Below are 17,234 nucleotides of genomic sequence, written 5' to 3'. Positions count from 1 at the left end.
CCAGCCTGTCCCAAAACCTCTAGGACACCACTGCCAAATCGCGACTTCCGGTCCCGCCCCTCCGCGTGACCATAGCCGACCAATGGAAAAGCGCGTCCTACGTGCAGGACTCGCGGCACGTGACCTGAGGGGCGGGTCACATGATTTTGTTTTCCCGGTCTCTGGCTCTGAAGCCTTCGGTCGCCTGGCCAGAGCGTGAGTTGTGAGATCACGTGGTGTCAAGGCCACCTTTGTGGGTGCGAACTCTATTAGATAAACTGTTCAGCGCCACGGGAGGGACGCGCTTCCCTCGGGAGCCAATTGCCAGTTTCTTTGTATCTGTGTGCCCAAGGTTTCTCCTTGTAACCTGGCTAGCCTGAAACTCGCTATGTAGACTAGACTGGTCTCGAATTTAGAGAACCACTTGCTTCTGCCTTCCGAGTGCTAGGATTACATGTACGTCTGTATGCCCGGCAAAACTGAGTACGTATATGAGTGTGAACACGTGTCATGCTGCACGTGTGAAGATCACGGAATGACTTGTAGAAGTTAGTTGTGTTTTTCCACCATGTGTTTTCTAGGGATTGAAGTCGGGTGGTCAGGCTTTCTGGCAGGCGGCTTCTAGCCACTGAACATCTCTAGTCCCCTGTTTGGCAGTTTCTTGATTAAGGTGAATTATGCCTGCACAGGCAGATGGCAGACAGTCCTCCCTCAACGTTAGGGATTACAGCCCAAATACAAACCTTTTCTGATCCTATTCTGAGCACTTTTCCTCCCTTTACTTAACCCAGTGGTATTTACTTATTCAATTAGCAAATGCTGGGGCTAGAAACGATTCAGCGATGAGAAGCACTGATTGCTGCCTCCAGAGGATCGGAGTTCAATTTCCCGAAACCCACATGGTGCCTCACAATCATCCAACTCCAGTCCCAGGATAAACGGTGCCCTCTTCTGGCCTCATTACAACATGTACACAGTGTATAAACACACATGCAGATCAACCAGGAATACGCATAATTTTTTTCTTTTATTGTTTTTGTTTTTCTGTTTCAAGACGGTTTCTCTGTGTAGCTTTTGGAACCTGTCCTGAAACTGGCCTCAAACTAAGAGATTCGCCTGCCTCTGTCTCCCCAGTGCTAGGATTAAAGGTGTGCGCCACCACCGCCCTGCTGAATACACAAAAAATTAAAAACAGACCCCCCCACACACACACACACCAAGGGCTGGAGAGACGGCTCAAAGGTTACCAGCACTGGCTGCTCTTCCAGAGGTCCTGAGTTCAGTTCCCATCAACCACAAGGTGGCTCACAACCTCTTCTGGCATGCTGGTAGAACACTGTATACATAATAAATGAATCTTCAAAACAAAACCACAAATATTTACTGGCTATAGTGTGCCACTCCTTCACAATTGTGGAATTCCCTAGTCTAGTGATCACACTGAATTTTATTGAGTTTCTGACTTTATCACTTCTACCAAATGTGAGCCACTGAAAGACAGCCTAACTTCTCTGTGACCTATGCCCTAACACTTACAGAAAACTTGGATTTTGAACTGAGTAAATGCGTCTCAATTATTTTGGCTTGTATCATGCCCCATGTCCTGATCCCAAGGGCTTGGGAGATGTCACCAGGCCTATCAGCATTTATTAATTCTTTAAGACCCTAGAGTTCTGCTAAGTTTCTCTAGGGTACCTGAAAAAAGGAGGCAGCTGAAGTTTGTCACTGGGCCTGGTAACCTGAGCTACAGGTCTCAGGTAACAACAGCCTCAGCATCAATAATTGAAATCAGGTCCAGTCTCCTTCTTCAGGGTTATTCCTCTCAAGGACTTCCCATTCCGGTACTCTGGTCTTTTCTAGGAGCCTTCAGCCCAGGTAAGCAGGGCCTTGTGGGTTCCCAATCACACCAATTCCTGTCCATATCACAAGCCTTTTTACATTCATTCATATACTCTAAACTTTAGCATACACTCCCCTTCCAACTAAAGGTCTTGCAAAAACAGTCTGCCAAGGTCAGATCTGGGTAGGGGGGCAGCGGGAGGAAAAAGGACAGCAATCCCCTAAAGGTTCCTGGAGAAGAAAGCTGGATAGCATAAAAGTGGGGTGTGTGTGTGCATGTTTCACTTACGAGGCAAATTCTTAGTGGGGGAAATAGAAAAGCTGAGACAAGACTGGAGAAAATAAATAGAACCAAGGAGGACAAACACCTCAGGAGAAGAGCAGACAGAAAGAGACCTTGGATAGAATTAACTTGGTATAGAGGTTGAATTTATTTTTGAGACAGGGTCTCAGATGTAGCTCACATTGACTTTAAACTTGAGATCCTTCTACCTTGGCCTTCCTCATGATTGGGATTACAAGTGTGCATCAAAGTACCATGGATAGGAGACCAGCCTGGTCTACAGAGCTAGTTCCAGGACAGGCTCCAAAGCCACAGGGAAACCCTGTCTCGAAAAACCAAAAAAAAAAAAAAAAAGTACCATGGATAGTACTTATTTTGTTCTTTTAAAAGATTTTATTTCTATTTCATATGTATTGGTGACTTCTGTGCACCATGTGCATGCAGTGTCTGTGGAGACCAGAAGAGGGCATCCGATCCCCTGGAACTGGAGTTACCGACAGTTGTGATTGACCAGATGTTGGTGTTGAGAATCAAACCCAGGGCCTTTGAAGAGCAATCAGTGCTCTTCGCCATACAGCCAGCTCTCCAATGTTTGGGATTTTTGTTGTTGTTGTTCGGTTTTTGTGTGTGTGTGTGTGTATTTTTGTTTTGTTTTGTTTTTTGCTAAGGTTTTGTTTTTTTTTTTGTTTTGTTTTGTTTTGCTTATACGCGTGTTCACCACTGGGTGAGCCCTTGAGAGGGTTGGATCTCCTGGAACTGGTGTTATAGATGTCTTTGAACCACCATGTGAATTTTGGGACTGAACTGAGATCCTCTTCAAGAGCAGCAAGTGCTTTCAACCACTGAGCCATCTCTCCAGATCTAGGCATAGTGTTTGATCCTTTTAATAAAGTAAAGCATGGAGAGAGCATGACGGGATTTGAAGACAAAGCTTTTATCTTTTTTTTGGTTTATTTTGGTTTTTCTTTCTTGAGACAGGGTTTCTCTATGTAGCCCTGGCTGCTCTGGAAAGCACTCTGTAGACCAGGGTAGCCTTGAACTCAAAGAGATCCTCCTGCCTCTGCCTCCTGAGTGCTGGCATTAGAGGCATGTGCCACCAATGCCTGGCAAGCTTTTTTCTTTGGCTACATTATAATGGATCAGAGATTATAGGAGGAAGATAAGCCAAGAAACTGATGAAAAGGTCCTGAAGAGGAATTATGTTAGGGAGATAAGAAAATGGGCGGGTATAGGAACAGTACAGAAATGGATCCTGTCAGGACTAGAAAGGGAGACAGCTGTGGTTGGGTACTAAACACAGGCAGCACGGCATGAAGAGTGCAGATCACATAGGCTGGATTCTAATCAGTCTCTCAGCCTGGTGGCAGCGGTGCACACCTTTAATCCCAACACTCAGGAAGTAGAGGCAGGCGGATCTTTGTGAGTTCCAGGCCAGCCTGGTCTACAAGAGCTAGTTCCAGGACAGGCCCCAAAGCTACAGAGAAATCCTGTCTCCATAAACCAAAACAAAAGTCAGTCTTTGCCAGGCGGTGGTGGTGCACGCCTTTAATCCCAGCACTCAGGAGGCAGAGGCAGGCGGATCTCTGGGAGTTCGAGGCCAGCCTGGTCTACAAGAGCTAGTTCCGGGACAGGCACCAAAGCTACAGAGAAACCCTGTCTCGAAAAACCAAAAAAAAAAAAAAAAAAAAAAAAAAAAGTCAGTCTTTGTGAACCATGGTTTGGACAAGTGTGGTAACAGAAACTGATAAAGGCTGCACAAACGACAGGCAAATAGTACACGTAGGTTTCCCTCCCAGCCTCCCTCTGTCCTAGGACTCAGGTAGGAACAATGTCCCCTGCCATTGCACTGGCATTCCTGCCACTCGTGGTGACACTGCTGGTGAGATACCGACACCATTTCCGACTGCTGGTGCGTACAGTCCTGCTAAGAAGCTTCAGGGACTGCCTGTCAGGACTTCGGACTGAGGAACGGGCCTTCAGCTACGTGCTCACCCATGCTCTGCCTGGAGACCCTGGTCACATCCTCACCACTCTAGACCACTGGAGCAGCTGCTGCGAGTACCTGAGTCACATGGGCCCTGTAAAAGGTCAGAGTTCCCTTCTCCAGCCTTCTGTTCCAGAAATAATCCCAAGATAGTGATCCCAGCACTCAGGAGGCAGGGGCAGGCAGATCCCTGTGAGTTCAAGTCCAGCCTGGTCTACAAGAGCTAGTTCCAAGACAGGCTTGATAGCTACAGTGAAACCCTGTCTCAAAAAACCAAAAAAGAAAAAAAAAAGGAAAAGATAGTGAGGAGAGGAAAGATCTGGTATTCACTGCTTTGCTGGGTACGTAGGAAGCTTCACGCCTGTGTTTATGACTTTTGTTTTTTTGTTTTTCATTTGGAAATGAGGAGCCTGGACCAAGTTATTCGATTATCCAGCAGACATTTATTGCCACTCTTTGTACCAGGTGCTGAGGGCGGAGGTGAACCAGCCACAAATGCTGGCCCCAGAGAGCATAACACAGGGGGGAATCGTAACTCAGAACTTTGTAGTTATCTGTACTAGATTTTCTTTCCTACCAGAGGCTTCCACATCCAACTGAGGATAGCTGTCTGTCTAGACAGCACAGTACTTCTAAGTATTCTGAGACTTAGCCAATTCCAAAATCAAAACCACAATGAGTAATAAGGGAGTGCAGGGGTTTAAGGATGAAACTGAAAGTGTCCCCGGAGCCTTGAAGATAAGGGGGTTGTTTTGCCTGAACCCCTCTGGAGGAAGGAACATTTAAACTGAGTCTAGAACGCTTGGATGGAGGTAGGAGTGAGCAAGGGCAGTCAGCCTGTTAGCCTCACGTATAAATACAGCATGAAGCAAGCACAGCGGCATGTTTGATACCGGGCACACCTGGTTTAGATCTCTTCTACAACAGCCATCTTACCCCATAGGTCAGATTCTGATGCGGCTGGTGGAAGAGAAGGCCCCTGCTTGTGTGCTGGAGCTGGGCACCTACTGCGGATACTCTACACTGTTTATTGCGCGGGCTTTGCCCCCTGGGAGTCGCCTTCTCACTGTGGAGCGGGACCCTCGAACAGCAGCAGTGGCTGAAAAACTCATCCGGCTGGCTGGCTTCGATGAGCAAATGGTCAGCTTCCATCTCCCCAGCTTGGGGCCAGGTTTCTTTTGGGAAAGTCTCCCATTCAAGGAAGCAGCTCCATTCAGGCAGCTGGCATCCTGGAGGGCATGCTCCTCCTACTCCCTCAATCCCGAGTCATCTGCTCTTATTTTCACGGACTATAACGGCAGCAGCTAAGAGGAAGCTCTCCACAGCCAAGCAAATCTCAGTCCAAATCTTATTGTTCAGTTAGTTGTGTGACCTCAGGTACAGCACATCCTGTGATTCCCAGCTTCTTCACGGCACATACTAGGAATTACAATACTGATGCTGACTACTCAATTTCTGAGGCCGGAGGAAATGGGAGACACTTGTGCAGGCCTAGACCAGTGCCGGCATGAGATCAGTCTGTCATGGGGTCAGGAGAGGGGAAGCAGTCCTTCCCGTCCTCACCTTCACTATGGCTTCCCCACAGGTGGAGCTCATTGCGGGCAGCTCAGAGGAAGTGATCCCATGCCTGAGAGCGCAGTACCAGCTGAATCGGGCAGATCTGGTGCTGCTGGCACATCGGCCTCGATATTATCTACGGGATCTGCAGCTCCTGGAAGCCCATGCTCTACTCCCAAGTGGTGCCACTGTATTGGCTGACCATGTGCTTTTCCCTGGTGCACCCCGCTTCCTACAATACACAAAGAGCTGTGGCCGCTATCGCTGTCGCCTCCACCACACCAGCCTCCCAGACTTCCCTGCCATCAAGGATGGCATAGCCCAACTCACCTATGCTGGACCTGGCTGAGATCCAGGACCTGGGATATTTACTGATACAACCCCAACCCCACTCAAGCAAGGACCTCAGAATATCCCCTTTCCCTTTCTGTTTAGTGTCCAGCATATGCTAGATTCAGGCTGGGGAAGCTTTCTTCTCAACTCGGCCTGCCCCCAACCTCCATATCAATCCAAAGTGTCAAATTCTATCAGTCTTCTTGGTCCCACAAGATCTTCTCCTAGAAAACTGGAGACTGCAAGCAGGAGTCCTGAGCCCTTGTTCTGTTATCGATTGCTCCCTCCAGGTGAGTCCTTCCTTCTTCTTAATATTAAGGGCTGGAAAGATGGCTCAGCAGTTAAGAGCACTGGCTGCTGCTCCCTATCTGGAGGACTCAGGTTCAATTTCCAGCACTCACATGGCACAGGCACACATGTGATATACATACACACATACACACAAAAAAATCTCTAAGCATAAATAAATTACAACAAAAAGAAGACAGCTGGCTGGCAGAGCCCCCAGAGCCTCCCAGCTGTGGGACTCAGACAGCTTCTGGATGGAATCAGAGGCAGCTGCAGACAATGAGGCCCCGTAGAGCATCCAGGTGCCAGCTAGGCCACAAGAATTATCAATCACAGAAGCCTGGCCTCCAATCCTAGCCCACCTGATCCATTAGGTTTGCCTGAGATCCCTTAAATGACCCCTTCCCACTGTCCAAGAAAAGATAACTGGACTCCTCTGGGTCCCACCAACAAACAGGGAATAGACATTGGGGAAAAGAATCAGTCCTGTGTCTTTATTAAAGAGGGTTAGAAAGAGACCACACCTGGCAACCAAGGAATGAGGTACCAGCCAGGAAGGTGGGATGGGTTCAGGCTCTCGGGATTCAAGGGAAGACTGATGGCCTGGGAGGGCCCAAGGAGACCTTGTCCTGGAAGCAGCAGAGACAGTGCCTAAGGGTAAGCTTTAGACACTACAATCACAGCTGGTTCTGCAGGCTGAGGGGCTGAGGCTGTGGATGTAAGATAGGTTGGGGTGGCCTGGAATCACCCTGAGGCCACCTTGGCTTGTCTACCTAGATCATCCACTGGTCCTGATCCTGTTCGTTGCCTTCCATGTCCACCTGAAGAGGAGGCTGGGTGTGGGTGGGGAGGGGCCTCAGCCAGTCTCAGCCCAGATCCTGCCCCTGGGTAGAGCCAGGGTTTCTGCATCCCTCGGCCATCAGTTAGATCGGGGGCAGGAGCCTAGGAACAAAGGCACTCCCTAGACCCCGCCTACCTCGTTGACCTCTCCATCATCAGGGGACTCATTATAGTCATTCATCTCATCCATGTCCTGCATGTCCTCATCATCTTCTGAATCCTCTTCACTGTCCTCGTCATCTTCATCATCCTCTTCCTCTTCATCATCATAGTGCTGGTAGGGCCAGAGAGAGTCTGGAGGTCTCAGGGCTACCTGGGCCAGGTCAAGAGCTAGCCTACAGGGAGCCTCCTCCTTTCCAACCCTGCCCACCTTGAGTATGGGAGGCGGCTGCATGACAATGAAGGACCTTAATGCTAGGCCTAATGCCTACCCCCTCAAGTTCCCACTTTTGCTGTCTACTCTTATTAAGAACAAGTGTTCTGAGTGAGAAGCAAGGACATTAAATTAAAATGAAGCCCTGGTCTACTGGGCTCCATATTGTCCCCACCCGCTGGGGCCACTCACCTCTGAGGCTGGCTTGCCAATAGGTACCAGGTTGTTGTCTTTCTCTGCGATGCTTTGGAGCTGTGGGCAAAGGAGTTTGGGGAAAAGTAGGGCCAAGGCCCAAGCAGAGCAGGTCAAGGGCATGGGACTGGCTTACTCTATCCCCTCCAAGATCCCCAAAGGTTGAAACAAAGCTGCTCTCCCCCCACACCCAGTTCTCAGGAAGATTCGACCCCCTTTCTCCTGTCATCTGCTCTTTATAAAATTGTGTGTGAAGTCTTTTGGCCTCAGGTTTCTCATATAATTCTGGAGAGAGTAAAGTGAGACACTCAGCCTGGAATATGGCATCTTGTTAAGTAATTAAGTTAAAATCATTAAGTCCTGTGATTAAATATAGATAGAATTTAGGCTGTCTGGAGCTTGACAAGTAATCTAGCCCTGAAGTCCTATGTTCCTTCAAGCGGTTAGGGCTCCACAAAATAATAACTTCAGCCTCCAAATACCCAGCATGACTGATCCCAACTCAGAGAGAAATGCTTTTCCTAAGCAAGTCTCCAGGATAAGGTAAGGTCGTCTCCATGCTGAGCTAGGTCCTCACTCACCCAGGCCTGATGCTGCTGCTCCTGCTGCTGCAGCTCTGTCTCCTCCACACAGGGTCGATCCAGATTAAACCACAGTGTCTCAGTCACACGAGGGAACAGTGACGGGAACAGGGTGGACATGGCCCCTAAGCTGAGGGAGAGGGTCAAGTGAGTATGTTTTGTTTTGTTCTGATGCAGTTGTAATTTGATTTTGGGGTGGGGTGGAGTGGAAGGCAGCAGAGAAGCTTCCCTTCCCTCTCGAAATCAGACAGACCTGAGTTTGAGTCCTGGCTCCATCACTTACTAGCTGTTTGACTTTGGCCAATACACTTAACCTCTCTGGGCCTCAGTTTCCTCATCTGTAAAAATGGGGATAATAACAATTATATCATCCTTAAAGTTATTCTGACAACAAAACAAAATAATAGATAAAGTTCTTTGCCGCTTAAGGAGAGAAGAGACTGGGAGCCAGAGATGGAATGTGGCATTGTGATTATATACAAAATTAGCACTAGCAGGATCCAGTAAAAGTCTCCTTTAACACACACACAAACACTGACATCGTAAAACTCATTCTTTGCTCTTTTGATTCATATCACATCCAACCAGTGCAAAAATGTTTTGGACATGAACCACCTCTCACCGACCAGTCAAACTATATACTACACACAGCTAGGAAGCATGGACAAATAGACAATAAGCAGAAGAATGAATGATGAACTGACATGTAAGAGAACAAATAAAATCAACTTTGTGGATTAAAGCTGAAGCCCAGGAAGGCCATCAAGAAGCTGATTTAAAATCTATCAGCTCGTAAGACCCAGTGACAGGTAGGCTTGACTTTATGTCGCACGCTGGGTGGGGTTTATTTAGAACATACACAAGGGATCCTAGTCCAGCGATGTAGCAAGAGCACAGAAAAAACAGAATTGGTGTCCCCCCCTCCGTTTTTTTTTTTTCTCTAATGAGATGGGGTCTCATTAAGTAGTCCTGGCTAGTATGGAACTCACTATAAAGACCAGGCTAGTCCCAAACTCACAGAGATCCGCATGCCTCAGCCCCCGAATGCTGGGATTAAAGGCGTACACCAGCCATCACACTCGGCTCTACTCTATCTTTTGTTCTAATCTGATCCACGCAGAACTAGCCGCTGCCATTCCCTACACCAAAGCTTCCCAGGCCCTTGTGACAGGAAAACAGCGCCAACCCTCATCCCAAAAGTACTGACAGAATCTGTATCCTAAAACCCTACCCACCACCGCCCATTCTTTGCTCATTATAATAATAACTGTGATCTTGACCAACAGGAAGGAGGCAGGGGCGGGTCTCTGACAGGTTTTTGCCCTAATAGGGATGCCAGTCGCAAAAAATGCGCGCGGCCTGGCTGAAGCCAATTAACTGAAAGAAATGCTGGGTGACAGGAAGTGAAACCAGTGAATGACGGAACTTGTGTGATGGGTGGGGCTTAGATTTAAGGAAGCGGCCAATGAGCAGGATGTCGTTAAGCGTCAAGGAGCGGAATAGATGAGTTGCTGGGGAGGCGAGTCAAAGGAACGGGGTTTCTCCGGAAGCAGGAAGAAAGAACGAGCAAGGAGACGGCAACAGCTTCGTTTCCGCACTTACCGCGCCAAGAGCCGGCAGCCGGCAGAGACCCGGAAGCGCTTCCCCAGGCCTGAACGGAAGAATCCACCAGATTCCGGGACGCACTCGACGCATGCGTCCTCCGTCTCCTTTTGTTTCCCGCTCTTACCTACCAGACCGGAAGTGATGTGACGTAACTTAGCACGCTCTAGTTGGGGGAGGACACTTACGTGCCAGGCCTACCTGTTGGCCCCGCCTGGAATCTCAGCCTCCGGGTTTCTGCAGATCGGCCCCTCCCCCGGCCTGGCGTTGTGTCGTGCGTGCGTGCGTGCGTGCGTGCGTTCGTGCGTGTCTCTTGTGAATAATGGCTCCCAGAGACGTGCGCATGTTTGAACGTGTGTGTGTCGCTGCGTTCCAGGACGTCCATTTCCACTCTTCTCAGTCTCCCGTTTGAACACATTTTTTTTTTTTTTTTTTTTTTTTTTTTTTTTTTTTTTTAGTGAGGATACCTTGAACATGCTAGACAAACCTGTTACGGGCTACATCATATTCATAATTCTTTTTATTTTGAGACAGGGTCTCACTGTGTTTTCCTGGCTGGCCTGAAACTCACTTTGTAGGCCAGGCTAGCCTCGAATTCTTCCTGCCTTGCCCCGTACCGGTGTTAAAGATGTGCACCACCATGCTCCTTTGAGTATTTAAAACTATCTTATGAGTATTTGGCCTGCTTCTATGTATTTGGTGCCTGGTGCTTGTAGAGGCCAGCAGAGATTGTTAGATCTCCAGAATCCAGCTGGAGTTAAAGAGGTTTGAGAGCCACCATGGTTAGGGTGCTCTGGATGTGGGTCCTCTGGAAGGGCAGATAGTGCTATTTTGTTGTTTTCGATTTTCGAGGCAGGGTTTCTCTGCCCAGGAACTCGCTTTGTAGAGCAGTCTGACTTTGAATTCTCAAGAGATCTGCCTATCTCTGCCTCCCAAGTGCTGAAGAAAAGGCGTGCACCACCGCACACAGTGCACCCTGGGCACCCGGGGCTCTGAACCACTGTGCCATCTCCTCCACTCCTGGTTTTTCAATTTGGTTGTTTTGTTGTTGTTGTTTTGTTTTTTTGGTTTGTCATCGTTGTTCTCTCTCTATTACTGTGTGTGTGTGTGTGTGTGTTTTATATGTTATTTTTCAAGACAGGGTTTCTCTTATGTAGTGGTCTGGAACTCAGAGGTTCACCTGTCTCCCAAGGGCTGGGATTAAAGAATTAAAGACTTTCTCATTTTTTTTAAAGCTGCTTTTTTTTTTAAAAAAAAATTATTTATTATGTATACAATGTTCTGTCTGCGTGCATGCCTGAAGAGGGCACTAGACCTCATTACAGAGGGTTATGAGCCATCATGTGGTTGCTGGGAATTGAACTCAGGACCTCTAGAAGAGCAAGCAATGCTCTTATCCTCTGAGCCATCTCTCCAGCTCCCCTTTCTCATTCTTTTATGTATGCCTTGGATAAAAAGTATTTGTGTCTGAAGTCTGTCCCAGATTCTGATACAAACTGGGAAGAAATCCATAAACATGGCTGTTGCCCTCAAAACCCTTATAACAAGCTTATGGAACTAGTCAGCTGTCGACACTACATTCTATTTCTGGGGAACTCAGCTGCTCTTCTGAGGTGCAGCCCAAACGCCCTGGGAAGGTCTTGGTTACCTGTTCCATTGCTGATGCCTCTTTTTGCCTCTGCTTTAGCGTTCCCAGCCGCTTTCAGGGGCAGCAGTCATCCAAAGTCTCACTGTTGTCCCAACTAGACCTGTAAACTTTGGAAAATTCACTAGTTTTTTGTTCATTTGTTTGTTTTTCTTTTCATGAGCACGTGGTGTGTGTGTGTATACATATTTGAATGTATGTAACTGCACATGTGTATATATGTGAACAACCCAAGAGTGACCCTGGGAATCTTCTTCAGTGCTCTGTCTAAGACTTTAAAAAATTGTGGTAGCACAGACCCATAATCCTAGCACTCAGAAACACGAGGCAAGAGGATGTGAGGTTCAAGGTTGGAGTAGGCTGTATAGCATGTTCAAGGCCAGCCTGAAATATATAATTAGACCCTGTCTTTGAGAAAACCAAGTATAAATTTTAAAAATAAAAATCAGAGCCAATGAGATGATTCAGTGATTAGAGACACCACTTGCATGGAAACCTAATGAATACTCTGAGCTCAGTCCCTGGGACACACATGTAGGAGAGAGCTGACTCTTTTCAATTCTCTTCTGGCCTTCACATGCACACTGTGGCAGTTGTGTGCTGCCTTCTACACTGACTAAATGGGAATCAGAAAAAAAGGTTAGCCAGGCGTGATAACACGTGCCTTTAATCCCAGCACCTACGAAGTAGAAGTCAGCGGATCTCTGTGAGTTCAAGGCCAGCATAGTTTACAAAGTGAGTTCCAGGACAGTCAAAGCTGTCTCAAAACATAAATAAATAAATATCCCTGTACTTGGAGGTGGAGTCTTGGGAATCTAGCATTCAAGGCCACCCTGGATTATATAGCAAGTTTGAGACCAGGCTGTGCTGCATAAGACTGTCTCAACAAGAGGCAGAGGTAGGTGGCTCTCTGAGTTCGAGGCCAGCCTGGTCTACAAGAGTGAGTTCCTGGACAGCCAGGGCTACACCCTAAAACCCTGTATTGAAAAACAAAAAGGACCAGGCATCCAGTGCAGAAGCCCTAGCAAAGCCCCAGTTCAGTGTCCTGGGTGGTAAATGCGTAGAGGAGGACAGGGAGGGTAAGAAGCCCTATGCAACACCACCTCGCAGGGAGGGGTACAGACTCTGACTTTTATGTTGTGTGAGGAGAAAATGAGGGGTATGAACAGAGGATCTACACAGTCTTTATATTTTAACATTAGTTTGTCTTTTTAAGAAAAGAAATGGCTAGCCGGGCGGTGGTGGTGCACGCCTTTAATCCCAGCACTCGGGAGGCAGAGGCAGGCAGATCTCTGTGAGTTCGAGGCCAGCCTGCTGGTCTACAAAGGGAGTTCCAGGACAGGCTCCAAAGCTACAGCAAAACCCTGTCTCGAAAAAAAAAAAAAAAGAGGCACACCTGTCTCCATGTTAGCAGGAAACTTAGCAAATAAAGTAATGAGCTACAAGTCTCTTCTCAGTCCTTGGAGAACATCAGCCTAGATGCAGTGCTTGCTGTTAGCTGCTGAGTACAAGAGGCCCAAAGATTTTCCTGTGAGGGGAAGATTTAGTCTACTTGTCTCCGCAGGAGGAGAAGATCGATTCACCAGAAGGCATCCAGGAAGCTGAAGAGGTGAAAGGCCGCTTTTTCCTGTGTGGATGAATGCCTTTGCCAAACCCAAAGGCAAGCCTGGAGGGGAAATGCTCTTTGCAATCATGTATATCCTTTTTTTTTTATTTTGCCTTTATTTTTTTCTGTACCTGTGTACTTTTTTTAATATATTTATTGAGCTCTACATTTTTCTCTGTTCCCCTCCTGCCTCTCCCCTCCCCATTTCAATCCTCCCCCAAGGTTCCCATGCTCCCAATTTACTCAGGAGATCTTGTCTTTTTCTACTTTCTACTTCCCATGTAGATTAGATCTATGTAAGTCTCTCTTGGTGTCCACATTGTTGTCTAAGTTCTCTAGGACTGTGGTTTGTAGGCGGCTTTCTTGCTTTATGTTTAAAAACAACCTATGAGTGAGTACATGTGATAATTGTCTTTCTGTCTCTGGGTTACCACACTCAAAATAATGTTTTCTAGTTCTATTCTTTTCCTGCAAAATTCAAGCTGTCGTTATTTTTTTCTGCTGTGTAGTACTCCATTGTGTAAATGTACCACATTTTTTTTTATTCTTCAATCGAGGGGCATTTAGGTTGTTTCCAGGTTCTGGCTATGACAAACAAAGCTGCTATGAACATAGTTGAGCACATGTCCTTATGGCACAATTGAGCATTCTTTGGATATATACCCAAAAGTGGTATTGCTGGGTCTTGAGGAAGGTTGTTTCCTAATTTTCTGAGAAATTGCCATACTGATATTCAAAGGGGCCATACCAGCTTGCATTCCCACCAGCAATGCAGAAGTGTTCCCTTTTCTCCACAACCTCTCTAGCATAAGTTGTCATAAATGGTTTTGATCTTGGCCCTTCTTTCAGGTATAAGATGGAATCTCAGAGTTGTTTTAATTTGCATTTCTCTGATGACAAAGGATGTTGAACATTTCCTTAAGTGTCTTTCAGCCCTTTTATTTTATTATTTTTTAAAAAATGTTTATTTATTCATTATGGATACAATATTCTGTGTGTATGTCTGCAGGTCAGAAGACGGCACCAGACCTCATTACAGATGGTTGTGAGCCACCATGTGGTTGCTGGGAATTGAACTCAGGACCTTTGGAAGAGCAGGCAATGCTCTTAACCACTGAGCCATCTCTCCAGCCCTCTTTCAGCCATTTTAGATTCCTCTGTTGAGAGTTCTCAGTTTAGGTCTGTACTCCATTTTATTTTTAATTGGATTATGTGATCTTTTGGTGTCCAATTTCTTGATTTCTTTATATATTTTGGAAATCAGACCTCTGTCTGATATGGGGTTAGTGAAGATCTTTTCCCATTCTGTAGGCTGTTGTTTTGTCTTGTTAACCGTGTCCTTTGCTTTACAGAAGCTTTTCAGTTTCAGGAGGTCCCATTTACTAATTGTTTCTCTCAGTGTCTGTGCTGCTGGGGTTATATTTAGGAAGTGGTTTCCTGTGCTAATGTGTTCAAGTATGCTTCCCACTTTCTCTTCTATAAGGTTCAGTATGGCTGGCTTTATATTGAGGTCTTTGATCCATTTGGACTTGAGTTTTGTACATAGTGATAGATATGGGTCTATTTTCATTCTTCTATGTGTTAATATCCAGTTATGCCTTCGCCACTTGTTAAATATGCTTTCTTTTTTCCATTTGGTATTTTTTGCTTCTTTATAAAAAAATCAGGTGTTTGAAGACATAACTGCGTATATTTTTGCAGGATCTAAAGGGTGCTGCAGAAGCTGGCGTGTCTTTGTGTTAGAGGCTCTTTTGTTAATTGCCATACTCTGAGATCTGTAAAGGCACTTGAGAATTGGGTACCATTACCTGTTATTTTTAAGTGGACATATGGTAAATGTAGATGTGTATTTTATCCAATTAGTTACAGTTTACCAATGCTTGTAAATGTAATAAGATTAAAGGAATATTTTAATAAGTCAAAGAATATTAGCACACATGGGTACTTTTACCCAAGATGGTGATCGAGGTCGAAATGGTGGTTACCCATGTGTTTGTATTTTTCCAGAGCTGTTTTAGTCTGGAGTTATCTTAAAACGAGAACACATGCACAAAGAAACATGAATCCATACACATACACAGACATACTGCGGCCACAGCATTCTAACAGACAGATAAATAAAACACTTTTAGAAACCAGTGTCAGCTGACCAACATAAAATTACAGTGCAGTTAGGTGGCAGAAACCAGGAGAGTGGAAGAACAGGGGGAAACAGTTTTTTTTGTTTTTTTTTTTTTAAATCCCAGAGTGAGAGAAACAGCAAACAGCTAGGGGGTAGGGGGAAGGGGCCCAGAATGAAACAAACAGCAAACAGCTTAGAGAAGCAGGGAGTGGGGAGCAGGGGAGCAGGCAGGGGCACACATCTAGAAACTGTGGGCTTTGGAACCTTGTTTGCTTTACGTTAGATGTTAGCCCCAATTTAAAAGGATTTTTATAAAAGGCCGCCCAGGGCTTTTGAGTGATTGGCTTGAATCACAGGAACCTATCTGAAAGCCCATGCCTTACTAGGACTTGGGCCTGTTGCAATCGGACAGAACTCAAGTGAAAACGGGGAGTAAAGGGATGCATGAAAAATGAGTGGTGGACATCTCCAAACACATCCAGATCTCATCTCAGCTAAGCCCTTGGCTTAGCCACCTGGTTCAGGCTTCTGGTGCAGCGGCAACTTAATGGAAAACCCGAAAACCCTACCCTACCTGCCATGTACTCCAAAAGGGGAACTCACGGAGTCTAAGCACATCTTGGCCTGGCAGAGTGTGCTCGAAGGGCGTTTTCTAGCAAGTGGCACTGAGCCTGTGGGAAAAACAGATCCCCTCGGTGGGAAACCTCCATAATGTTAGAAATAATCCTTAAGACGAGCCTCTTTGCTGATGCAAATAATTCCAATCAGACCAAATTAGACCAAATCAGTACCCATGTTTACTGCAGCGCTCCCAGGTGACAGGGAAAGCATGGAGGGGAAAGGGGGGGCATGCAAAACCCAAAGACCACATGTTTCTTTTTTGGCCAGCAGCCTAAATAGCCTGTGGGAGTGGTCCCGACCCTCCCTGGGAAGGGGTCGGTGATTGGCAGACTTTTCTGGAGGTAGAGTCCGGACCAAGGCAACTCCCAGGGGAGGGGTTTCCAAAGATGGACGCTGGGGCTAGGATGATGCTTTCAATCACTCAAAAAGAAAAAATTTGTGGGTATGAAGAGATGGGTCGATAGTTAAAAGCGCTGGCTACTCTTCCAGAGGCCCTGGGTTCAATTCCCAGCATCCATATGGCAACTCACAACTGTCTGTAGCTCCAGTTCCAGGGGATCCAACACCCATACTTGCAGAGAAAACACCATTGCACATGAAGTACAAATAAATAAATCATTAATAATTTTTTAAAAAGAAGAAAAGACTGGGGAGCTCAACAGCATGGGCAGGAAGAACCTTTGGAAGTCTAAGATAATCTAGATGAATGGGATAGGAGATAATTAAGCAATTAAGAGTCTGTGTTGCAGAATATTTGTATATATTGTGAAGATGTGACTTTGCCAAGGCACTTCCTGATTGGTTTAATAAAGACCTGAATAGCCAACAGCTAGGCAGGAGCGGACAAGTGGGATTTCTAGGGGAGAAATCTTGGCATGAGGATTATCCATTCCAGTGAGATGCCAGAGAAACACTGAAGAGGTCAGACATACAGTGGAGAGCAGAGGTAACTGAGTCACATGGCAGAATACAGATTAATAAAACAGTTCATTTAAGTTCATTAAGAGCTAATGGGACAAGCCTTTCCCATTAATAATGACAAAACTTTCATTATTAATTAATAAGAAGTCTCTGTGTTGACATTTGGGGGCTGGCGATCCAAAGATAGTCCAACAAGAAAGCTTGCTACAGGAATGTAGTTTGATTCAAAATACTGGTATTGGTTTTAATATTGGTTAACCTTATTCCCCTTACAGGCTGTCCTTAAACAGGCTATCAGGGTTCCCTGCCCTGTGGAAAGTCCAAGGACCACCCACCTCCATCCAGGTCTAGTAAGGTGAGCATCAAAACTGCCTAGGCTCCCACAAAGCCAGTACGTACAGTAGGATCAAAAACCCATTGCCATTGTTCTTGAGTTCTCAGTAGTCCTCATTGTCCACTATGTTCAGC

At 46.3% G+C, this 17,234-nt stretch overlaps 2 protein-coding genes across 7 annotated transcripts; one reads left to right on the top strand and one right to left on the bottom strand.

The window, feature by feature from the left end:
• Positions 1-3,914: 3,914 nt before the first annotated feature.
• LOC101994163 (transmembrane O-methyltransferase homolog) lies at positions 3,915-6,339 on the top strand. Its single transcript, XM_026790106.1, has 3 exons — positions 3,915-4,188; positions 5,029-5,225; positions 5,671-6,339. The coding sequence occupies exons 1-3, from the start codon at positions 3,930-3,932 to the stop codon at positions 5,989-5,991; spliced, it is 777 nt and encodes a 258-aa protein (XP_026645907.1). The 5' UTR covers positions 3,915-3,929; the 3' UTR covers positions 5,992-6,339.
• Positions 6,340-6,736: 397 nt separating this feature from the next.
• Positions 6,737-10,063, bottom strand: Anapc15 (anaphase promoting complex subunit 15). Of its 6 annotated transcripts, none has more exons than XM_026790071.1 (6): positions 9,852-10,063; positions 8,503-8,587; positions 8,250-8,379; positions 7,669-7,728; positions 7,240-7,377; positions 6,737-7,096 (listed from the first exon to the last, which is right to left on the bottom strand). In XM_026790071.1, exons 2-6 carry the CDS (start codon positions 8,523-8,525, stop codon positions 7,037-7,039), a joined length of 411 nt encoding a protein of 136 aa, XP_026645872.1. In that variant the 5' UTR covers positions 8,526-8,587; positions 9,852-10,063; the 3' UTR covers positions 6,737-7,036. The 6 variants fall into 6 exon arrangements, with proteins under 6 accessions (XP_026645872.1, XP_026645871.1, XP_013209806.1 ...); XM_026790070.1 differs by lacking the exon at positions 9,852-10,063 and adding an exon at positions 9,268-9,647; XM_013354352.2 differs by lacking the exon at positions 9,852-10,063 and adding an exon at positions 9,268-9,644 and having other exon boundaries at positions 6,737-7,084.
• Positions 10,064-17,234: the final 7,171 nt, after the last annotated feature.

This window comes from Microtus ochrogaster, unplaced genomic scaffold (assembly GCF_000317375.1).
Source record: "Microtus ochrogaster isolate Prairie Vole_2 unplaced genomic scaffold, MicOch1.0 UNK41, whole genome shotgun sequence".
In the NCBI taxonomy this organism is placed as follows: Eukaryota; Metazoa; Chordata; class Mammalia; order Rodentia; family Cricetidae; genus Microtus; species Microtus ochrogaster.
The sequence above is the reverse complement of the archived record's forward strand: the minus strand, read 5'-3'. Positions and strand labels throughout refer to the sequence as shown.